Genomic DNA, 24,385 nt, shown 5'->3' with positions numbered 1-24,385 from the left:
GGGATGCTGAGTCTCTGGGAGAGGGTCTGGAGGACCAGGGGATGTCCTTGTGGGGATACTGGTGGCTTTCTGTACCTGTTGGTGTCCCAGTGATGGCAGCACTGGCCTGAACTCCCTCCCTGCTCTGCACAGAGCTGGACATTTTCTCCCAACTGGCACTCAGCCTTCTGTCCTGCCTTGGGTTTGGCACTTGAACATCGTAACACAGAGAGGACCACGTGTCCTCAGGTACCATGGGGCAGCCAAGGGGGCAGCCCAGGCAGCTCCAGCATTTGGGACCAGGGCCAGGAGTGATGTGAAGCAGGGAGGAACCGCCTCCCCAGGTTCCCCCTGCATCCCCCACACGTGTCCGTGCCCTGCGGAGCCGGCTCAGCCCCATCCATCTCCCGCTGTCAGCCAGGCTTGGCTGCGGGGCCGGAATCGAGCGCCAGATGAGGAGGTGCGAGAGAGGCAGAGCTGACAGCGGGCAGCAGGATAGAAGGGGCTCAGCCCTGGGCAGGATCAGACCTGCCAGGGCTCATCCGCAGCTCCTGGACCTCCTGGGTGGAACTGGATGAGCTTCAAGGTCCTTTCCAATCCGAGCCACGCCAGGATTCTCTGGCTGATGTAGACGACCACAGGTGGGTCTCCTGAATCCCTGTTGAAGCACATGATACAAAATGGGCTTTTCAAAATGAACTTTTTTGGTCCCAAATGGGCAAATGGGAGCCAGAAAAAAATTTTAAAAAAGGAAAACAGTGCATCTTTCTCATGGGGAATAATTGCCCCAGACAGCAGGACAGGCTGGACAGAGCTGTGGAGGCCACCAAGATGGAGCAGGAGAAGAGCGTTAGCACACAGTCAGATGACTCCCTGCAATGAGCCTCTGACTCAGCTGGAATGGGGAAGTGAAAGGTACTTGGGGGGCCAGTGAGGGGAGAAGAGGAATCGACCTTGTTTTGCAGGGAACACTGAACAGCCGGCACGGTGGGGTCAAGAGGGAAGTGAGAAGGCAGGAAGTGACAATACTCATTTCTCAACCAGAAATACACGTATCTGTTAGGTAAGAGTGGGCAACTCTTGAGCAGCAGTTGGCTCTTTATTTAATTTATTTATTATTTTTAAATTTTTTCCTTTAATTTTTAAAAGCCTAATTGAGAAAAGAGGAAGAGAATTTTAGCAGGTAAAGTTGTACCCTGGAAGTGTCCAAGGCTGCATTGGCCAGAGCTTGGAGCGCCCTGGTCTAGTAAAAGGTGTCCATGCCCATGGCAGGGGGTGGAACTGGATGGTCTTTAAGGTCCCTTCCAATCCAAACAATTCCAGGTTCCATTTGCTCTAGGGAATGCGTAGTACAAAAGAAAATTGATAATTGCCAAGATAAAGCAATAATTTCCTTTAATGTGTCCATTACTTAATGTTTCTTTCCCCCTCCCATAAATAATGAATAAAAAATACATTATTCAAATATAATTATGTATAATTAAAAGGAAATATAGAAATAGAGAAGAATTTAAAAAATCTTTCAAACTCAAGTCTCCCAACAAACCCGTTTGATTTTGTTTCACTCCTGCTGACACCATTGTGCACGTGAGCGGCATCGCTCCGTCTCTGCGGGCATCCATTCCAATGTGTCCTGGGGATTCCAGCCCTAAAACCCAAGAGAGAAACTCCAGGATGGATCCCAAGGCCCCTGGGGAAGGCTCATTCTCTTTTCAGGTGCTTCAGAGACCCTTTGGCAACTGCTCCTGTGGGGAAGGTGTAAAAGTTAAAATCTTCCAGCCACGTTAGAGGATGGAACAGGAAAAACTTCCTGGTTCTGGCGAGACCGATGGGGCTTGAGGACTCCAGCTCAAGGACCTGTGAGTATCTTGACTCAAGCTGCCATCAACTAAAGGGTGGAACTTTAAGTGGCTTTGGGACAATTTTTTGCTGGATGGGAATGGTCATGAAGTGGATTAGGAGGGGGGTGTTTTTTTTTCCCTTGAAGCTGCATGTGGATGAATGCTGGTCTCATTTTAATTGACCGAAATTTATTGGGAATCACTTAAACCGTGTCCGTTGTCAATTTAATGCAACAGTAATTAATGTGGAAAATTAAGGCATTATTGTTATGCTATGGATGTTATTGTATTTATTATTGTATTTATTTGTCCCTAAATAAGAATATCTCCCTTCCTCCCCCCTCCCCCCCCCCAAAATGTCATCCCTTCCAGGGACAGGGACAGGGCATCTGCAACTTCTCTGGCCCTGGCACAGGTGTCCAAGGCCAGCTTGGACAGGGCTTGGAGCAGCCTGGGAGAGTGGAAGGTGTCCCTGCCCATGGCAGGGGCGGAACAAGATCAGCTTTAGGATCCCTTCCGACCCAACCCATTCCAGGACTCCATAATTCTGCGTGCTGTGTTCAGACGCGCCCGGCTCGTTCGATCCCTCCAAACCTCTTGATGTTGTCCAAACCTCCCGCACCATCTCTTCTCCAGTGAGTCTCTTTCCACCCAGGCAAGGCTGATTTTCCACCCCAGCTGCAGTTTTCTGATTATTCCTGCTTCCAGGTTTCAGGACTTGAGTCATCTCAGCCCAGGACTCATCCTCTCTCCTTGTAGGCTTTGCATGAGTCACCACAGGTTCCCCTGGTGGAGACAACAATGTGTTTGGGGGCTTTGACTCATCTGATCTATTTTAAACATTTTTTAATGGAAACATGGCATGGATTTCTCCATTTGCTGCCTGGTGGTGAAGGGTGGCGGGGTGACACAGTCACGTGGGAATGCGGGATTTATTCAGAGCAGGCACACTCCGGGCACAGGCTGAAGAGTCAACTTGAGCCTCAAGGGCTTCAATTCAGACTATAATCATCACCAGGAAGTTTAAAAATAATTTTCAGCAGAAGAGTTCCTGAAGGGTTTTCCCTTTATCCCAATTTTGCAGTTGGAACACTTGTCTAAATCCTGGGCTGTCTCCCAACTCCTGAATCTTGATTTCCTACATAAATTCTTCTTAATTCCCTGTGATGCCAATAGATCGGTTACATATTCCAAGAGATAAATTTGTAGATATACAATTGTGTATTTCTAAGAAAAAAATGCTTTTTATATATATTAAGGAATTCTATATAAACATTTTATTTACATGATAAAATAAATGAATATATTGAAATTACTTTTATATGTTTGTTAATATATAAAATAATATAGAAGTTACAAATATTCCTGAAACTGACTGAATTTATTTAACTGTGTTTATTTATCAGTGCAGGTCCCCTCTTAAGGAGCTGCTTCCAAAGCAACCAATTCCCAAAGCATTCCAGGATTCTGTGTGACCGTGTGTGGGTCTCACTGGGACATGGCACATCCTCTTCTGGGCTACCTTGAGCATGTTGATCCATCTAATTCTACCTGAGAGGTCACAGCACATGAAAACCTGCTCCAGCTGCACCTGGGAGGAAAGAGGAGCCAAAATCTTCCTCCAGCTATGTTTGTATTTGGTATAGGGAAGAAATCCTTCCCTGGGAGGGTGCTGGGGCCCTGGCAACAGGTTGCCCAGAGAAGCTGTGGCTGGCCCATCCCTGGAAGTGTCCAAGGCCAGGCTGGACAGGCTGATCCTGGTGAATCCTAGTACAGCCTGTTGGAAGGTCCTCTACTGCCCTGCAGAAGGATCTTATGGAATTTGAGTAGGACAGCAGGTGCCCCAGTGGAGATCCTTGCCCCTGGAGGACAGGGATGAATATTCCACACAGAACACAGACCAAGCACCAGCCTCATCCCTCTCAGCAGGGATGAAATCTAATCCCTGCTTTTTAACTGAATTAATTTCCATTCTGTCTCCGAGCCTTCACACCAAGCAAAGGTTTGTGGAGTAAGAAAAAGCGAGGCTGAACTTGGATTAATCAAAGCATTGAAGCCAGTTCTCTGACAGGGGCAGATTTCCAGATGCAGGCAGGTGGAGGCTGCCCCCGGGGAGGACTCAGCCCCCAAAGCGCTCGATTTTCATTATCTGTGACATCTCCAGCACCGTCCTGGTGTCCCAGCGCCACCTCGCCTCCGGCATCTCCTCGTGGGTGATGAAAAGCAGCTCTAAATCCTCATTACAGCACCAGGAAACCAGACACATCGCTTCTGGGATATCTGAAACGGGATGTCAGGTTCTGGGGGTGAAACTCAGCCCTTCAGCCAAGGTTTATCCAATAATGATGATTTTTAAGTTTGGATCCATTTGGCAGGAGCCTGCGGTGCCTATCCTTGGTTTACTCTCTGGTGTAATTCTGTCAAGCCATGATTAATGCTATCCAGGAGAAAAATCAATGTTTATTTATTCTATCTGTCACAGAGTGGGATTTTAGGAGCTGTTGATCTCTCCCTGGTGGGCAGCAAGACGGAGCCTGAATTTATCTTTTTATCTCTAAATGAAGAATCACATCTAGAGCACAGTGAGGTGAGACAAAGCCCAGCTCTTGTTCCTAGTGCTTTCACATAGAAAAGCTGTTCCTGGGACACGGGGAGCAGGTATTTATTCCTCAAATGCTCACCCTGGACTGAGAACACTCAGAAGACGAGGAAAATTTTCATTTTTCCAGCAGGTGCTGGGAAAATCGTGGACTTGCATGTACGCGTGGCTGGAGGAGCACTAAGAAGAAGCCTTGCAATTTACCGGTGATCTGTCCTGGTGCGGTATTTCCCTCGTTAATGCCCCAAAAATTCCCGTTTCCAGGGGCTGCGCCCGGGGCTCAGCGCGGCGCGCGCGTGTCGCCACCTGCGGGCGGAGCGAGGTACTGCACATAGGGGGCTTGCGCATGCGCAGTGAGAGACATTAGGCACAGCAGTGCGCATGCGCTGCCCGGTCAAGTCGAGGGCGGGCTCACTCTCTCCTGTGGCTCAGTGCTGCCGCCCTGTGGGAGCGCCCGGCACTGCCCGGCCACGCCGCCCTGAGGGGGCCGAAAGGCGGGAGGGGCGAGTTCTGGGCTAGCGGGAAGATGTTTCTGGAACCGGGTTTGCTTCAGAAGGGACCGCAAAGCGCATCTGAAAAACTCCTGCTTTCCGGTTCTGCAGCAAAGAACACGTCTGACCCCCGCGGCCTCATGGACACTGTGCTGCCCGGGCTTGTCTGGGAATGCGAGCGGCTGGTGGGAGCTCTGGCAGAGCACCTGGAGACCAGGTAAAATCAGAAATGGGATTGTTCTGGTGCTGTGGAGTGTGTGTTTCTTTTCAAGAGGTTCCTCTGACTGATCTGTGTCACAGTAGCTTCCTAGAGCTGGAGTCATTTCCTAGCAGGGAACTTGACTTGGAAGCTGCATTCCAAACTCTTGTCCACATTTATTTTATCTCCCAAATGAAGATGCCCAGAGAAGCAGGCTGTTCCTAACTAAAGAACATTCAAATTCATCGGTGGGCTTAAAATTAGAGATGCCTTCAGGACACTTCAAATTCCTTAGTATATGATTGGAATTTAAATGAAATATCTAAATCCTGACAAGCTTGTATGAACTCCAAACCCTCTGCAAGTGTTTTACAGCCAGGGAGGGAGACAAGAGTCTGGAGTCTCTCCCCAAAAACTGGCTGCTGGTTTGTTTGACCAGGCATAGGAATGATTGTGCATTCCCTGGGGCTATCTTTATGGAGAAAGGTTTATTTATGTGCCCTGGTTTATTCAGGGTAACTTTAGAATGATGGAAACTGATTTCATTGAAATGCCAGAGGTGCCCAATGCTTTCCCCAGCCAGAGCTCGGAGCCAGCCCTGTGGGAAGGGGTTTAATGCCCATTTTCCCAATCCCTCGAGGCAGCAGCACTGGAGCACTCGAGCTAAGCATGCCCAAGGTGCCCAGTGCTGGCAGGAGGCAAATCCAGGGACTGGACAGTGGGAGTTTGCCCTGCTCCTGGAATCCCAGACCTGGAGCTGTGCTTCAGAGAGCCCAGGAGAAGCTGCCTCACTCAAACCTCGTTTAAAGCTCAGCATCCTCCCTGCTCCGTTGTAATTACTGATGCTCCCTTTGCTGGTGTTCCCCAATATTGTCATTGTTACTACTGTTGTTGTTATTACTATTATTAGTATTGTTACTGTAAATTCCCACTCCATGTCTTCCATAGCCCTTTGCTTCCCAGAGGTGGTGCTTTAGGAAAACCCCTCCAGCCTGGGAAGGAGCTTTTGGCTCTGGACACATTCCCAGTCCCCAGGAGCAGCAGGACCTGTGCTGTTCCAGCAGGTGAGGCAGAGGTGCCTTTCCTTCCTTCCTTCCTCCCTTCCCTGCTGCACTTTGGCTTTTTGAGGGGTCTCAGGGGGTCTGAGGGAGAAGTCCTTTGGCACTCCAGGGCAGAATTAGCCCTGGTCCCACTAAAAGCAGGAAGAATCATTTTATCCCTGTTTTTGGATACACATTTTGTGTTTTCTCTCTGTTGCTGACACCGTGTGGTGAAGCAGCAGCTCCCAACCTTGTCAGTGCTGCTCCCTGGAATGGTTTTTATTTGTAACACCATGAATTCCCTGCTAGAATCCCAGTCACAGCCCCCCAGATCAATGTGCAGTTTAAGGTCTTACACCCTGACCAGGACAATTCCCTGTTTCTAGGAATGGAAAATGGGGGAAAACTCAGACTGGAGTGGAGCCAGGATCCAGAAGGGGGGAGGGAGGCAGCTCAGCCCAGGCTGGGGTTGGCACAGGGGCTGTTCCCTGTCGGATGATGCCCACGTGGAACAGATCCTTCTCTTCCTTTGTCCAAAGTCCAATGGCAAAGGATTCGGGAGCTCACAAGTGGGGCCTGGAGTGAAAATAGTTCTGTTAAAATTAGGCAAAGAATGCAATAAGAAAAAATTGGCATCCTTTTTATGTATGAAAATAATAAGGAATAAAATGTTGAAAAGAGGCACTTTAATTTGGTGTCACCTCTCATTTTTTATGGCTAGAGCCCCATAGTGGGCAATCAGAACAGAAATAGGAAAGCCAGGAGCCTTTGACTTCCAGAGTGGACCTAATTTCCATTTTCTCCTCCCTTTCAGGACAGGAAAAACCACTTAACTCATCCCATCTCTGCCCAAAGCTTTGGTGTTTGAGCAGCCAAACCCAACGGGCTCCAGCCTGCACTGGAGGGCCCCTGGTCGTGCCCGTGGTGTGGGGTGAGTCCCCAGTTGTCCCCAGAGGGCTCTGCCCTGGTTTCAGGCTGTCCTTGCCCTGGTCCCTGCAGTCCCCAAGGCCTGAGACACAGAGAGAGCCCTGTCCAAAGGGGCCTTTGGCTCCTGGTCAGGAATGTGGGGCAGCCCCGGAGCAGTGGGAGCTGAGAACTGGGGCAGTGGCTGAGGCTGATGCAGGCAGGGCAGTGTTTACCTTGGGGGGTCGGCCCCACACTCTGAGTTTCAGCAGGATCAGGGGCACAGATGCTGCACTTTGTGCACCCAGGGAGTTTCTGTCCCCCCTGGAGATTTCCTGCCGGGATGTGGCAGCGCAGGGAGCAGAATGAAACCTGCAGCTCCCGTGGCCATTGCTGGCCTTTGTCCCTCTGCTGTGCCATCAGGCTGTGGGAATTTGCTGCTGCCACTGCCACTGCCACCCCAGCTGGGGGCTGTGTCCTCCTGGCAGCCCTTCCCAGCCCCAACACGAGCTCCAGTGGTGCCCCTGTGCCGTGTTGGGAGCGTTTGCTGGGAATGTGCCTCATCCCTGGGAGTATCCTTTTGTTCCAGAGCAGACAGACTCCAGAGCTTTTGGGCTTGTCAGCTTCAGAGTTTGATTGCAAAGGTGCCTGAAAGGAAGAATGACAATGAGGTTTGTCCAAGTGGTGCTTTCAGACCCCACCTGTCAGGATTTGCTTTTGTTGGAGGTTGTTGTGCATTTGCACTGCAGGGAATGAATGTCCCCTTCCCAATTCAGCCCAGCAGATCCAAAGGCTCTTACAGGAATATTTATCCTTTACTTCCCTCTGTGATAACTTAATCTCCACCCTGCCATGAGCCATTCCTTGAGTTCTCCTGGAGAAAACCTCAGAGCAGAGGAGTTTGCAAAGGAGCCCAGAGCTGTGTTTGGAGCAGAGAGAGCTGAGAGCTGCATCTGCCTGTGCTGCCCCAGCCTGGCAACATCCACATGGAGCAGCCTGGGCAGATGGGATTGGATGGAGCAAAATCCCTTCATGGAAGAGGTTTTCTCCTGTGCAGATCAGGCATGGGGCAGGCAGTGAACTTTGGAAATCAGCTGATTTCCCCAGAAAGCATCACCCCCATCAGCAGGAATGACAGGACCTGTGCCCGCTGCTCAGGATTCACCCAGCCAAAATCAAGGGTAAAGGTTGGTTTGGGTCTGGGAACTTGAAGTAATTTTGAAAGAGAAGAAATCACCTTTTTCTTCTTCCTTTCTTCCTTTCAGATGCTGGAATTGCCTCTGGATGTGTGCTGAGCTCTCACTGCAGGGGACTGCCAGGCCTTAATGGTTGTGAGTTCATGTTCTTCTCACTGGGGAATTAATAATTATTAATTATTAGTTGCAGAAATGTTTTCTGACATTTGTAGCTGAAAACCTGGGGCAGTTGAGAGGGGACACAAGAACTGTTTGTGTAGGAAAACGTGAAGGGATGTCAAGGAGAGCAAGGTGACACACTTGAGGGAAAAGCTGAGGTGATGTTTAGGGGAGAGAATGCAGATTTTTATAGTAGAAAAGAGCTAATCAATGTTGTACCACAAGGAAAATTTTGAGAGTAAAACTCAATGTAATCTGTAGGGGACAGAATTAATATATTGGAGTAACACTGAGGTACTAATTTTTAGGAAAGTGGTAAAATGAGTGGTATTCATTTGTAGGAAGTAAAGGAAAATTTTGGAGGCAAAACTTGACAAAATCTCAAGAGTAGAGAATTATCACTTTGAGGGAAAAATGAGGTGATGAGTACTGAGCATGTAGGGAAAATCTGGGGCTAAATCTGAGCTAATCTCTAGAGGAGAGCATGAAGATACTGAGATAACGTGAGGGAATCAGTTGTGGGCAGATGGGGAAATTTTGAGGGGCAAAAATAATATGGAATAATCTGTAGGGCAGGGAATTCACATTTTGAGGTAAAAATGAGGTCATCAGTATAGTAGACAGATAAATTTGGGGGGGTAAATCATGAGAGAAGCTACATGGTGAAGGGAAAATGAGGGGATCAGTAGTGGACACATAGAGGAATAATAAAATAATCTAAAGGTTGAGAATAAATATTTTAAGGTAAAAATGAGGTAATAAATTTGGGACAGGTAAGGAAAATTCTGGGAGTAAAACTGGAGTAAATCTCTAGGGAGAGAGTGAACACTGACATGAACTGAGGCAGTCACTGGGGGTAGGCAAAGAAATTTTGGGGGTAAAACTGGGGAAGATTTGTAGGGCAGATAATGAACATATTGAGGTAGAAATTAGGTGACCAGGAGTGGACCAGCTAGGGAGAATTTGGGGGGCAAACCCTGAGCTAATATGTAAGAAGGTTGTATGTTTTTGAGAAAAACTGATGTGATGTGTAGGGGACAGAATTCAGGGATAAGACAGACATAACTTGTGTGGTTTTGGTTTTAAAACCTAGTTAGTATACAGGGGACAAAATAGGCAATTTGGTAATAAAATTTGAGTTAATCTGTGAGTGAAAAAAAATTAATATTTTGAGGTAAAAATGAGGTAATCAGTATTGGGCAGGTAGGTAAAATTGAGGGGGTAAAATGTGAGATTATCTTTTGGAAAGAGCAGGAACATCCTGAGGTAAAATTGCTGTGGACAGATGGGTAAATCTGAGGAGTAAAACTTGAGGGGGAATCTCCATGGTAAAAAATGAGTATTTTGAGGTAAAAAATAGGTACTGAGCAGTGGAGAGGTAGGGAAAATTTCAGGGGTAAAATCTGAGGTGATCTGTAGCACAGACAATGCATTTCATGGGGTAAACTGAGGTAATCAGTTATGGACAGGTAGGGAAATTACTGGGAGGGGGGGAACTGAAAGCATCCATAGGGGAAAGAAGGGAAATATTGAGGTGGAAATGAGGAAATAGGGAGTGGATAGGTAGGGAAAAATATTAGGGTAAATCTTGTGGTCATCTCCAGAGTAGAGAAAGAATGCTTTTTTGTAAAAAGTGAGGAAATCAGAAGGGGACAGACAGGGAGTATTTGTTGAGGGAATGTGAAATATTCCCCAGGGAAGAGAATGATCATAATGAGGTAAACTGAGGTAATCACTTATGGACAGGTAATTAAAATTTTGGCTGTAGAAATCAATATTTTCTCCAGGATGGAGTATTAGTATTTTGAGGTAAAAATAAGACAACTAGTAGTTGACTTATTTGAGGAAAGGCTTTGGGAGTAAAACTTGAAATAATCTGTAGAATTATTTTGGAGAAGATATCTGATATAATTTGTAGGGGGCAGAATGAACATTTAGTTGATGAGACAAAACCTGTGTGGTTTTCAGTTTTAAAAATAGGTAATATATAGAGGTCAAAATGCTGGTTGCTGGGACTTAGATCATTCCATCCATTTGGCTGCTGAAATTTCCCAGCCCAGGGCTTTGGCTGGCAGGGCAGCACAAAGATTGTTCCCTGTGTGGTGCCCACATTTGGGGTTCAGCTTTGCTGTTTAGATGAATTAGAGCTATAGCCCTGAATTCCCTGCTGAATTCCTGCTGGAATAATCTCACAGTGCCTCATGCAGCATGGATATTCCCACACAGAGCTGCTTATTTAACACCAGTTGTGCCAGGAACCAGCAGAGGTTTCAAGGAAGTTCAGTGGGATCAGGACAAGGACAGGTTGATATTCCAGAGCATTTCCTATTTATAACCCTTTGCTATTTATTCATCCCCCAGCCCCACCCATGTCCCTGGGGGTGGCTGACAGAGTTCCCTGGAACTCAGTGGGTTCCACCCCCTGAGCTCGGGCTCCAGGTGATGTTTGAAAGCAGCAGAGGGCGGTGGCCGGACGCGCTCCCGGCCGTGCTGAGGCAGCCCCTGTGCCCAGGGGAGGACATCTCTCCCTGCAGAAGCCAAGCTCATTCCAGAGCCTCGGGAGTGGCCTCTGGGAGTTCTTTTCCCTGAGGAAAGGGATGCACATCCCTGCCTTCAGGGCACCTGCACTGTGACCCCCCTGTGAAAGCCTCCCCTCAGTTCTGCAGTTCCAGCTGGCTCCTTGAAAAACTCCAAACTTCATTCAAACAACACTTCATCCAACTCTAACCTTTTATTTTACGGCATCTCCGAGGGCATTGCTTGGGATTGAATTTCTGTGAGGGAAATTCCCTTGGCTTTAACGCTGCTGCTGGAGGCTGTCCCCAGGCTGGAAGGGAAGGGATTGGGTTGGCTGGGACATACCTGGTGGGTGTGTGGGAGCTCCAGGAGCTGGGCACCAGGAATTGCTGTCTGAGCTCCTCTGCAAACCCAACGTGCCAACATTCCCAGGCAATGCCAGCTGTTCCTTGGGCTATTTTACAGCTGTTAGGGAGATGCTGTTAAAGGTAGGAAATCAGGATTATGGGAAGAGTTTTGTGTTGTCATGTTAGCTGCCAGCCAGTTCTGCCCTAGAACTATTCCAGAGGCTGGTGTGTAAAGCAGCATTAACAGAAAATTTGCTGATTTGCATAGGCATTCCCATCCCAGGCAGGACTTTCCTCCTGACCCTGAGATTGGCTCAGGTGCTTGGAGCAGGGTGCTGAGATGGGCAGGATTCCGAGTTTAACGCCCACACGGGCCAGTCACTTATCATCGTGAGACCCGATGATCCTCGTGGCTCTTTCTAACTCAGAAGATCCTGTGCTCTAGAAATAAACAGTTCTCACTGTTTTTTTAAACGCACAGTTGTTTTGCATTGGAGAGTGTGAACCACAGGGAAAGTGGGGGGAGGAAGGAGAGCATCAGGTCTCACCTGGCAGGTGTCGGATGAGCGGCCCGAGCAGAACCGAGCCCCGGCGGGGCCCCGACCCGCACCGGGCACAGCCGGAGCGGGAGCGGCAGCGCCGGGCTCGGCCCCAGCGCCCGGCCCGGAGCGGCTCCTCCGGCCCGCGGCGATGCAGCCCCGCTCGTTCCGCGGGGCCGCGGGCACAGGGGAGGGGGGGTGGGCGCTGCTCTGCGCAGGGGCTGCGGTGGCCTTGGGGCGCCGGGACCGCGGGAGCGCGCACCGGGGGCTCCGGGAGCGCGCACCGGGGGCTCCGGGAGCGCGCACCGGGGGCCGCCGCACTCGCAGCCCCGCTCCGTGTCCGCCAGGGGGCGGCGCTGAGGGAGCGGCGGCCTCTGAGGGGTCCCGGGGCCGGCACGGGCGGTCCCCGCGCCCCGCCCGCTTCCAGCCGCGATCCAGCGCCTGCTCCGGGAAAGCGCCGCCCTCCTGCTGGGCCCGGCACCGGCACAGCCGCGGCTCCCCGCGGCCGCAGCGGGACCTGTCCGAAGCACCGGCGGGGCCCCAGCCCCGTGCCGGCTGCAACCGCAGTCGAAGCAGGAGCGGCAGCGCCGAGCTCGGCCGCAGCGACCGTCCCGGAGCGGCTCCTCCTTCCCGCGGCGATGCCTATCCCGATCCCTGCCCCAGTCCCGCCCCGGTCTTGCGGCTCCAGGACCCGCAGCCCACTCGCCCCGGGACACCCAGAAGACACCGGCAGGGCCCGGACCCGAATCTCCAAGCCCGGGTCCCGTTTCCACCTCAGCTCCTCGAGCGTAGCGCCGGGAGCAGCCCCTGGTCCAAATCTCCACACAGCGCTCCCAGCGACATCTCCGCCTCGTCCCAGGATAAGCATCCACCGCACAAAGCGGAGCGGGCGCGGATCCGCCGGGATTTACGGGCGCGGGCGGGGCGGGACGGGGCCGGCTCAGGTGTGAGGGGCGGGGCCGGCTCAGGTGTGAGGGGCGGGGCCGGCTCAGGTGTGAGGGGCGGGGCCGGCTCAGGTGCGCGGGCCCCAGAGCGGCTGCGCGGGGCGGGGCCGAGGGGATTTAAGCCCCGGGAGTCGCCCCAGGAGCCATTTGCCCCCTCGGTGCTCGGTGAGGAGGGTTGCGATTGGGTTGGGCTCTTTATTTCTCTTCCTATTTACTTATTTTCTTCTATGCTTTGCTTTCTCTATAACTCTCCTTTACCCCCGCCCTTCCTCCCCTCCCCCACCCCCTACACCCTCCCCCCCTCCCCTCCCTCTCCCCCCGGCCCAGCCCGGTCCCCTCCTACTCCCCTTTCCCCTCGCCCTGCACACCCCAAACCCAACCGGGCCTCCACTCTACCCCTCCTCCTTCCAGGCTTTTCCTCCACCTCGGCTCCCCCTGCCCCCTTTCCGTGCTACCTTCTCCCCCCACCTTCCCCCCAGTCTGCCTTCATTCCTCTCACCCCGTTCTCTACCCTTCCTTCCTTCCCAGCCCACCTCCCCTGTCCCCTCTCCCTACGGCCCGGTACACCCCGAGCCCCCCCACCTGCCCTCCGTCCTTGACTCCCCGCTGACCACCCCCTCTGCCCCCCTATTCCCGTCCTCCATCCTCTCCGTCTTTCCCCCGCAGCCGCGGGGCTCGGGGCGCCGGAGAATAAAGCCCAGAGGGCCGGAGCCCGGCGCCCCTCGCTGTCCCTGGAGCCCCACACGGGGCCGGGCCCGCTCGGCGGGTCCCCCCACACCGGTCAAACACACCGCCCGCCACCGCCGGGGCTCCGGCTTTCCCTACATCACACTGGGGGTTCCCGGGGCGGGAGAGGGTTTGGGGGGCAGGGGTTGGGTGGGTCAGGGAGGGCCCCTCCGGAGGAGGGGGCCCGGGGGGCGGGGGGTTCGGGGGGAGGGCCCCCTCCGGAGGAGGGGGTCCGGGGGAGGGGGTGGGGCTGAGGGGGGACTCCTCCCTCCAGTCCCTGCCCCCTCCCCCGGGTCCCCTCCTCCGGACGGGGCTCATCCCGGCCCCCTCCCCGGGACCCCTCCTCCGGACCGGGGCCCGGGGGAGGGAGGGAGGGGGCGGGTGGGGTGGGAGGGGGGCAGAACGGGAGGGGCCGTTTGTTTGTCGGGTGATCTCTGTGTGTGCTCACGCTGCAGAGTGACGTGACCCCCTCTGCTTCCCCCCCCCCCCCCCCCCCCCCCCCCCCCCCCCCCCGGGCCCCGGTCCGGAGGAGGGGGTCCCGGGGAGGGGGCCGGGATGAGCCCCGTCCGGAGGAGGGGACCCGGGGGAGGGGGCGGGGACGGGAGGGAGGAGTGCCCCCTCCGCCCCGCCCCCCTCCCCCGGACCCCCTCCTCCGGAGGGGGCCCACCCCGACTCCCCCCGGGACCCCCTCCTCCGGAGGGGGCCCGACCCCCCCTCCCTCCCTCCCTCCCCCACCCCAACCCCCTCGGACCCCCTCCTGAGGAGGGGGCCCTCCCTGACCCACCCCAGCCCCACCACCCCCCTCCCAGGACCCCCTCCGGAGGAGGGGTCCCTCCCTCACCCCCAGCTCCGACCCCGCCGGGGAGCCCCCACTGTGACGTGGGCAAAGCCGGACCCCCGGCGGTGTCGGGCGGTCCTTGAGAACCGCCCGGTGTGGGGGCTCCCAGCGGGGGCGGGGGGCGCCGGGCTCCGGCCCTCTGGGCTTTATTCTCCGGCGCCCCGAGCCCCGCGGCTGCGGGGAGGGGAGAGGGGAGGACGGGGAGAGAAGAGATATGGAGGAGATGAGGAGGGGCAGAGAAGGGGGATCGGGGTGCGGAGGAAAGCGGGAGGAGAAGGGAAAGGCCTGGAAGGGAGGAGAAGGAACGCGGACAGAGGAGGGAGAGAAGGGGAATAAAGGAATTAACGGGGTTGGGACAGGAGAGGAAGGAGTGTGCGGGGGTTGGGGAGAAAGGCGGTGAGGGTTTGGGGGAGAGAGAGAAGAGAGGGAAAGGAGAAGAAAGCAGGGCAGCACGGGGAGAAGGAAGGAGGGGTAGAGAATGGGACATGAGGGGAGACCGAAGGCCCCGCGCCCCTCCTGGGGAGCGCGGACAGGGAGCAGCCGCCCTCACCGTGCTCTGAGTGAGCAAATGGCGCCGGAGGCGATTTCCGGGCATTAAATGACCTCGGCCCCGCCCCGCGCAGCCGCGCTGGGGCCCCGCGCACCTGAGCCGGGCCGGCCCCGCCCCTGGAACCGGCCCCGCCCCACGGAGCCCCGCCCTGCTCGCGATGGGGGCGGGGCCATCGCTCGCGGCCCCGCCCCTCACAGCTGGGCCGAGCCGGGGCTGCTCCCGGCGCTGGCACCGGGGCTCCGGGGCCGGGTCCCGCCCGTGTCCGCTGGAGGACCGGGCGGGACTGGGGCTGGGATGGGGACCGGGCTCGCCGCGGGCGGGAGGAGCCGCTCCGGGACGGGCGCTGGGGCGGAGCCCGGCGCGGCCGCTCCCGCTCCGCCCCCGTTCCGCCGGGGCTCCGGGCGCGGTCCCGCCACGGCCCCGGAACCCCCGCAAAGCCCGCTGGTCCCCGTAGCACCGGAGGAATATTTTCGGAATTTTTTTGGAATTTTTTTATCCAGCGTAGGCAGATAATTCTCATAGCGAAACCCCAAAAATAAAGGATATGGGATTGAGGTAGGTGGGAGGGGCGGGCAATGTTCTGCTTTAAATAAAAACACATTGGGAAAAATACACCTGTGGAACAGCTCATTTCCTCTCCCGGACTGGCTTCTGTGTGATCGATCGGCCTCGATTCCAGCTGTTTGTGTGGGATTTTCAGCCTGTGGGACTCCAGTGAAATGCCAGATCCAGAGAGATTTCCTATTATGTTCTCTCGTGCTCAGCACCTGGCATTTCACTGGTCTGGCAGCGCCCAGCACTCCTGGCTGGAATTTGGGGGATCCCAGCACACCCCTTCTACTGTGTCCCCATGGAGCTGACACTTCCTAGCACTCCTGGCAGGAATTTGGGGATCCCAGCACAGCCCCTCCGTAGTGTCCCTGTGAACCTGGCACTGCCCACCATCCCTGGCCAGGGGCTGGGGGTTCCAGCACAGCCCCCCCAGCACATCCTGCTGCTTCCTCAAGTCCCCTTTAACCAGGATCCTTTCTGGGGTGAGGGCACCCAAACCCAGCAGAATTGGCTTTAACCAGTTTTGGGGGATCTCCCCTCTCCCCTCCTCACCCAATTCCTGCTGCCAAAACCCAGCCTGAGGCTCAGCTCCCCATCCCCTCAATCTCTCCAAGGAATTGCACTTGGATTTCCCAATCCAGCAGGGCAGCAATGCTGTTCTCCTCACCGTGTATCTTAATTGCAGCCATTGCTTAAGAAATAATTAAAATAAATTCAAAGAATGAAGAGACAATGAAGAAGAACTGCCAGCTCCAGCCAAGGGGTGCTCAAGCCCCTTCTCAATGATCTGCTTTAATTAACCAATGCAAATAAGCCAATTAAGATCACATCAACACATTATTCTTTTTAATCAAGTTCTAGAGGAAAAACTGCAGGATAGAAAAGAATCTTTTTAACCCCAAAACTCTTCCAGAAGATCCACAGGGCAGCGCTGCACTGCACCCCCAAACTGAGGAGAATTGGGAGAAAAGACAAACCCAGACTGAGATTCCTGAGAGATTGGTGCAGCTTCTGCCAGCCAGAACAATCCTTGGGCTGAACACACACCTGTGAATCCCAGGAACCTGGGACATCATCAATATCCTCAGGAGCCTTTTTATTAAAAGCAGATTTCCAGAGAATTAACAGAATACAGAAAATTAAACAGAAATGTAAAGGAACAGCTCCCGCAGCCCAGCAGGCTGCAGCATCCAAAAGAAAATGAACAGAAAGATGATGGATTGGGACCATCACCAATCCCAAATCCTCGTGTGGAATACCCCACTGTGCTTTGGTTTATAAATCACCACTTCTGTTAGTGGACAAACCCTTCAGCTTTGCTTCCAATTCCCAACTGTGGCCACCAAGATTCTGCTGCAGCGTGTCCATGGTGGGATCCAGGGAAACACGCAGGGTATGGTCCTCTGGGAATGCTGCTGAGGAAGCACACGGAGCTCATCTGTGCCTGCAGCCTGGAGGGAGATCTCTTCCAACAGCCGCGGCCGAGCTCCGTGTGTCCCGATGGTTCCCACGCTGGCACGCCACAGCTTCCTCTGCCCGCTGCCTTGGGAAGTATCCCTAAGGTGCCACCAGGAAAGGAGCCTCTTACAGACACAGAGTCTTGGGATTCAGGGCAGGAAAAGGAGTTTTCAGTCTTTAGCATCTCCCACTCCGTCGGCATTGATAGCAAACATGGCTTCAGCCTCAGGAAGACACGGAGAGTCGTAGATTTTACAGATCCTGGTCTCACCTCGGCCTTTCCGCAGGTACAGCCTGACAGGGAGAGGGAAGGAAACAGGTCAGGATGGCCAGCCTACTCCCAGAAAATCATCCCAATCCATAAAGGAGCAAACAGAGCTGTAGGAACTGCCCGAGACGTTCATTTCCCTGCGGACTGAGGGCCCAGAGTGGCGCTGAGCTGAAGCACAGGCTGGGCCTGCCATGGACAGACTGGGAACCCCAGCAGTAAAAGCTACTCGGCCAATTCCATAAAACATTCCCAACCCAGGCTCCTGGCATATGACCACCTCTTGTCTCACCTGGTGGTGGAAGCATGAGCAATGATATTGCCTCCGATGGGCTTTTTGGGATCTGCAGCAAACATGGCGGCTCCGTCTACCTGTGCCACCACCTGGTTCGTGATGACGACGGCCACGCCAAACTGCAGGAGAAACAACCCAAACCCAATTATTTCCCACAATCAGAACAGAAAAACAGGGGAAAAGGATACAGGGGCACTCCTGGTGTCCATAAGCGTGGGATCCAGCCTCTCCAAACCAATGGGAGCAGAGGTGGAGACTAAGCCCTTGTGACCAAATCGCTGGGGTTTGTAAGAAAACCGATGAGTTTTACTTTGGCAATCGTATTGGGTTCTATAGCCAGGATTTGGTAGCGGGGGGGGGGGGGCATAGAGGTGGCTTCTGTGAGAAGCTGCTGGAAGCTTCCACCATGTCTGGCAGAGCCAATTCCAGGATGGCTCCAAGGGGGACATGCTGCTGGTCAAGGCTGGGCCAATCAGAAATGGTGGTAACGCCACCATTGTGATAATTGTTATCACCAATGCGATAACAGATTTAAGAAGAAATCAAAACAGAACTCGTGGTGCAGCTTCAATTCCAGCTAGAGAAGAGTAAGAGTGAGAATATGAGAACATCCAGACACCAAGGGCAGTGAAGGAGGAGGGGGAGGAGGCACTCCAAGTGCCAGGGTTGAGATTCCTCTGCAGGGCGTGGTGAGGACCATGGTGATCCTCCCTGCAGCCCGTGGGGATCCACAGGGGATGCAGAGATCCACCCACAGCCTGTGGAGGAGATGCCCAGGCTGGAGCAGGTGGATGCCTGGAGGAGGCTGTGGTCCAGTGGGAGATCCAGTGGAGAGGGGCCCTGCTTCCAGGCTGGAGCAGCCTGTCCTTGAAGGACTGACCCTGTGGAAGAGTGACCCACACTGCAGCAGTTTGAGGGCACTGTTGCCTGTGGGATGGAATCACATTACAGCAGTTCACATGGAGCTGCTGCTTGTGAGATGGAACCACATCAGAGAAGTTCGTAGAGAACTGTCTCCCTGTGGAAGGGACCCCATGATGCAGTAGGGGAAGGACTTTTCTCCCTCAGCAGTGGGAGAAGCCTTGGGTGGATGAACTGACCGAAATCTCCATTCCCTTCTCACAGTGCCACTGGCATAGAAGGTAGAGCTGGGAAGGAGGGAGAAGTGGGGGTAAACTGGTTTTTTAAGAGCTTATTTTACTTCTCATTATCCTTCTCTGATTTTGTTAGTAATGAAACAACTTCAAATCTCTAAGCTGAGCCTTGCTGGTAATTGATGAGTGTTTTCTCCCAGTCCTTACCTCAACTCATAAGCCCTTCATTACATTTTCTCTCTGTCCAGTTGTAGAGGAGGTTTGAGTGAGTGAGCAGCTTTCGTGGGTGCCTGGTGTTTGGCCAGCATCAACCCATGACATAAAGGCCAGTGGATGCTCACCTCGTCTGCCAGGCGCAGCAGCATCCGCAGGAACCTGGCCAGGTGCATCTGCCTGGCGGAGAGCTCCCCCCTTCCCGAGTAATCCGTGCGGTACAGGGCCGTGGCGCTGTCCACGATCAGCAGCGCGTACCTGGCAAAGGGCAGGCAGGGCTCTTAAGTCTCGGTTCCAATCCCAAGCTGCCTGCACAGCTCTCCTGGCAGCTTGGAAATCATCAGCACTGTTTCTAACCACAGATCTAAACTGAGCTTCCAACTTGCTCCTCAGGCTGTCACTGAGGAACCATGAACTCCCTGTGTTTGTGCAGCCACATCAGCTGGAGCCAGTTGCTGGCACCCAGAATTCCAGCAGCAAGACGTGCTGCTGACACCTGACTGCCCATGGAGCAAACTGGCTCCCTGGAGAAGCCAAAGGCTAATCCCATGTGGGAACAAAATCCATTAAATCAGTGTAATTACCGTGACTCAGCCATCATGGCCGAGGCCTGGTACAGCAGCTGGGTCTGGTGGTCGGTGTTAAAGCCCCGAGCATAGGCCACGTTGTCCAGGACATCGCTGCCAGAAAGGCCATACCTGCAAAATCAGGGAAAATAAAGGGATGAACCTTGAGTGATAACTTCATCCATAGCAGTTAGCCAGGAGCTTTGCCAAAAGACTGGAAGAAAAACTCACATCCCTGGCAGATATAAAAACAGATGGAAAAAATGCAACTCGTGGTGATGAAAAGAGAATGGAATGATTGGAACCATTTGTAATGGATAAGCAGAAATGGCCTCACGTGATACCAGGGGAGGTTTAGGCTGGATATTGGGAAGTCTCTTAGAGGAAAGGCTGTCCAGCCCTGGCACTGGCTGCCCCGGGCAGTGGTGGAAGCTCCATCCCTGGAGGGATCTAAAGTCATGTGGATGTGGCACTTGGAGACATGGGACAGTGGTGGCCTTGGAAGCACCAGGAGAACAGTTGGGCACAGGAATCTCCCAGGGCTCCTCCAACCTGAATGATTCCCTGATTCCAAGGACACTCTGTACATGGCCAGCACAGATACACCTGTGCCTGCTGCAAACATCATCCTCTCCTTCGCTTGGCTGCCAAATATTCCCTGGTGACAAGGAACATGGGAGCAGTCCTAGTGGCAGGAGAAGCCAGCAGGATTAGATCAAATTCCCTTCCGAAAGAGCAAACAGGATCCAGCTAGTCCTGTCCCAGCTACTTGGGAAGCTCACAGTCCCTTCCAGTGGCAAAAGACAGGGAAATCACCTTGTGCCAAGGGACAACAACATGAGAGCTGTGGGGAGAGAGCGGCAGGGACAGGAGAGGAATGGCAACACTAGAGCTTCCCAAAGGGAACACCTGCCAAATCAACCTCCAGGACCTGTGGAAAACATTTTTCAGCTGAGTTGTGAGTCCATCTATTCCTGTCTTCCACTCACAGACCTTTCAGCCACGGCCAGGAGCCGCTCTGGACGGAAGGTCCCCTCCGTGTCGATGTACATGGCTTTTCCCTCACCGCCGCCACGGTCTATGGGGAGCTAAAGGAGAAGGAAAGGAATGAATTGGGAATAAAGCATCCATAAATAGGGCAGATATTGCCATCTGCCCTCACTGAGCTCATACAACAAATAACATACCAAGTTATTGTGATTAAAGTCCCATTTAGCTGGGAAAAGTGAGAGGAAAGATCCCTGGTTCCCATCGCTGCTGACACCTTCCTTTTGTAGTACCTGTCACCCTGGAGTGCCAGCACAAAGGGGAATGGCTTCCCACTAACACAGAGCAGGGATAAATGAGATATTGGGAAGAAATTCTTCCCTGGGAAGGTGCTGAGGGCCTTGGCACAGGTTGCCCAGAGAAGCTGTGGCTGTCCCTGGATGCCTGGAAGTGTCCAAGGCCAGGCTGGATGGGGCTTGGAGCAACCTGGGCTAGTGGAAGGTGTCCCTGCCCATGGAACTGGATGGGCTTTAACGTCCCTTCCCAGCCAAACCATTCCAGCATTCCATGACTCTACACATGATGACAGGTGCTCAGCTTTGAGCTGGGAAGTTTAGGGAGTCAATTGAATGATCAAATTAAGTCCAAGCCTCTAATAATTAGCAAATATCCCAAGGCTGTGGGGTCTGAATATTGGATTGTAATGAGGTGAACCCCCCACCTGACAGGTGACGGCCAGGGTGTGACACAGCTGCGTCTTCCCAGTACGGAATTCCCCGAATAATTCTGTTATGGACCCTGTTTCTATTCCTCCTGAAGGGAAAATAACAATAATAATTATTAATCAAACTTAAAAGGTCACATGCTACACGTATGATCTATGTATCTATCTCACATATAAAATACTACATTTACAGAGACTCAGTTAAACACTGAATTTGGCTGAAAGTTTCAAAGCTAAGAGGGAAAACTGCTTGCCATCATGACGTTTGTTCATGCTGTGGTTAAGAAGTTCACGGGTGTTTTTGAAGACGCTGAAGAGCTGAAATTACTTGTTTTCATTTTTGGATTACTAGAGGAATGGGGAGATGGTGATGCCTGGTCTTGATTTCCCTAAATGCATCATGGACTTAAATAAACCAGAAACATTCAAAAATGGACAGCTCTGGATCTTGCATCACGACTAAAAGGACTAAAAGCTATTTCTGCAGCTTCTAAAATAAAAGCAATTATTGAAGAGCAGTCCTAGAGGTTTTTCATCCAACTAGGACTTGCCTTACATGGTTCTGTGCAAGGATCCCACTCATGGGAAAACCCCACCCCAATAACTGAGCTTAAGCAGGAAAGAGAAATAATAAAATGCTGACCTTGAAGCAGCTTATCCAGCTCTTTGGAGCCAGTGGTGATCTGGATGATCTCTGACCGCCGCTGGTGGAATTCTGTGGCCGTGGTGAAGCCCATGGGAACCAATTTGGCTGCCTCAGCCTGGGGGAAAACCCAACTGAGCAGTGCCAAGCGAGTTAATGACATTCGTTAATCCCCCAGTAATTAATATTTCCTGCCTTGTGGAGAGGTGCCTGTATCGTTCCATGCACATTTCATAGACCTTCCCCTAGTTGGTACCTCTGAACAGAACTGAAATTCTGCTCCAAGAAAAAGCTCCAACATCCCTTTTTTAGAAATATCCTCCCCTTGTCCCCCACCTGCTCAGTTCAGTCCTGTCCTGGTGCATTTTGTCTTTTCCCATCACAAGTCATCTCACACCTCTAATCACCCCTTACTGCCCTTTGGAGATCTTCCAAATTCACCACAATGCTTTCAGCCAGCAGAAATAAACCCACGGAATATCTTCTGTTAAAGTTCCAGGACATCCTTACCAAGATTTTGTCGGCTTTGGCTTCGCTGATCCCTTTAATATTCAGCAGCTCCTTCTTTGGTGCATAAGCCACGGCCTCCACTGTGTGAAATCCAGCTTCTTCCAGCTTCTTCACATCATTGGCATTTATGCCACATTGCTGGGAGGGAAGGAGGGAGGGAGAGAGAGAGGAAAAATGACACCTGTTGGTATTTTTGGGTATTTCTGGGGGTTTTTTTGGTTGTTTTTTTTTTTTTTTTAACAGTAGACAAGTAAGAATTTAGCAACAGAGTTTTCAAGTTTCACCTTGCTTTTAAAGAAAAAGGTTTAGGTTGGATATTAGTAAGGAGTTCTTCCCTGGTGAGGTGGTAAGGCCCTGGTGGAGAGCCTGGAAATGCTCAAGTTAGGATGGAAGGGGCTGGGAGCAACCTGGGATAGTGAAAGGTGTCCCTGGCCATGGCAGGGGATGGAATGGGATGAGCTTTTAAGGTTCCTTCCAACCCAAACCATCACAGGATTCCATTATAGGAAAAAGAGCAGTGAGTGCATCTATGGAAAACTTCCTCCAGAGGTAACTCCTCACCTACCTCCAGCCTGGATATGAGCTGTGGCCCAAAGCTCTCCTCCTCTGCTGAGGTGTCTGCACTGGTCTCGAGCTGCATCTGCATGGCCATGGCAGCGAGGGCCCAGGACACCCCCTGGAAGGAACCAGACATTTCAGTGCTCCCTTTTAGCCATAAGTTATGTGGTCACATGAATCAGAATCATGGAGCTCTTAAAGCTGGAAAAGCCCTCTGAACTGGCCCCTGATGTTGGGGCTGGGGCTGTGCCCCAGAGTTTGTCCTTGGCACTGCCACAAACACCTTGGAAAGGGCTGGAAGACCCTGCAGAGGATCTGCACCACCCTTGGGATTGCTGAGCAGGATGGCAGGCAGGAGCTGTCATGGGAAACTGAAGGATACAAGGGAATACAATTTGAATATTGTAACAGGACAAGGGGGGATGGATTCAAACTGACAGAGGGAAAACTTACATTGAATACTGGGAAGAAATTCTTCCCCTGTAAGGGTGCTGAGGCTTTGGCACAGAAAAGCTGTGGCTGTCCCTGGATCCTTGGAAGTGACTAAGGCCAGGTTGGACGGGGCTTGGAGCAACCTGAGATAGTGGAAGGTGTCCCTGTCCATGGCAGAGGGTGGAACTTCATGGCCATTCCGGCATTCCACGATCCCAACCTTACCGGGAGCCCGGCCAGCAGCACCTCCCAGGTACCGCCCGCCGGCGATCTAAAACCCCTCGGACTCTCCATGCCGTGTTCCCTCGTTTTGCTCGACTCCAGCCCTTTATTTAACGCCCCTCATGGCTCCCCACAGCTGACGGCCTTCCCACCCCTCCGCCGCCAACGCCCCTCAGGCTTTCGCAGCCGTTCCCCGCACCGGGGAGGCGCCGGGGGAGCCCCAATAGGCGTCAGAGGTCCGGCGGCCCCGGGCCCGTCCCGCCCGCCTCAGCCCATCCCACCCCGTGCCCGTGCCCGTGCCCATCCCCGTGCCCGTGCCCGTTCCCGTTCCCGTGCCCGTTCCTCACCGCGGCCCCGCTCCGGCCGTTCGGGCGCTCCCGCCGCCGCCTCACGTGACCGCTCCCGCGCAGGCGCCGCCCCGCCCCGGCGGCGCCTTAAAGGGGAGCGCGGGAAGCGGCACCGGGCGCGGAACGGGAACGGGAACGGGAACGGGAACGGGCCATGGGCGGCGCTCCGGGGCACCGCGGCCTTCCTTTCTAATTCCATTTCCTTCCTCTCTCTTTCTTGTCTTCCTTTTTGTTTCCTTTTCCCATTTTCCCTCCCCACTCTTTTTTCCAGCCCTTCTCTCTTTTTGCACTTCTTTTCTATTTTCCCCCTTTCCTTTTCTCTTCCCCCCACTTTTCCTTTTCTTTCCCCTCTCTTTTCATTTTTTCTCTCCTCCTTTTGCTTCTCTCTCCTTTCTGTTATTTTTCTCTTACTTTCCTTCTCTTATTTTCTCTCTCTTCCCCCCTGAAGCACGACCCTGTGCCCCCATAAATCCAGCAGCCCCCGCAGTTCCTGAGCAGTAACAATTCCTCAGCCAGAACCCAACAACAGCAGCTGGAGGTCGAGACACATCTGGAGCAGAGGTTGCAATTCCACACTGGAAGCTCCATCCCTTGACTTTGATGGAATCCCTTTGCTTGAGGCATTGCACAGAGTGGAGCCGCTGATTC

General features: G+C 53.2%; 1 protein-coding gene and 1 long non-coding RNA gene across 5 annotated transcripts; both read right to left on the bottom strand.

Annotated features, from left to right (window-relative positions):
• Nucleotides 1–7,087: 7,087 nt before the first annotated feature.
• Nucleotides 7,088–11,403, bottom strand: LOC128790100 (uncharacterized). The gene is made up of 3 exons (XR_008431624.1): nucleotides 11,270–11,403; nucleotides 8,290–8,403; nucleotides 7,088–7,700 (listed from the first exon to the last, which is right to left on the bottom strand). It is a non-coding gene; the product is annotated as an uncharacterized LOC128790100 (long non-coding RNA).
• Nucleotides 11,404–16,882: 5,479 nt separating this feature from the next.
• On the bottom strand, nucleotides 16,883–23,817 carry RAD51 (RAD51 recombinase). Of its 4 annotated transcripts, none has more exons than XM_053946710.1 (10): nucleotides 23,738–23,817; nucleotides 22,744–22,854; nucleotides 22,179–22,316; nucleotides 21,669–21,786; nucleotides 21,023–21,114; nucleotides 20,308–20,402; nucleotides 19,333–19,446; nucleotides 18,877–19,006; nucleotides 17,439–17,560; nucleotides 16,883–17,172 (listed from the first exon to the last, which is right to left on the bottom strand). In XM_053946710.1, the coding sequence occupies exons 2-10, from the start codon at nucleotides 22,828–22,830 to the stop codon at nucleotides 17,049–17,051; spliced, it is 1,020 nt and encodes a 339-aa protein (XP_053802685.1). In that variant the 5' UTR covers nucleotides 22,831–22,854; nucleotides 23,738–23,817; the 3' UTR covers nucleotides 16,883–17,048. The 4 variants fall into 4 exon arrangements, with proteins under 4 accessions (XP_053802685.1, XP_053802686.1, XP_053802683.1 ...); XM_053946711.1 differs by lacking the exon at nucleotides 23,738–23,817 and adding an exon at nucleotides 23,590–23,611; XM_053946708.1 differs by lacking the exon at nucleotides 23,738–23,817 and adding an exon at nucleotides 23,394–23,544.
• Nucleotides 23,818–24,385: the final 568 nt, after the last annotated feature.

This window comes from Vidua chalybeata, chromosome 6 (genome assembly GCF_026979565.1).
Source record: "Vidua chalybeata isolate OUT-0048 chromosome 6, bVidCha1 merged haplotype, whole genome shotgun sequence".
Taxonomy (NCBI): Eukaryota; Metazoa; Chordata; class Aves; order Passeriformes; family Viduidae; genus Vidua; species Vidua chalybeata.
Note: the sequence above shows the minus strand (reverse complement) of the source record. Positions and strands in the feature narration are given on the sequence as shown.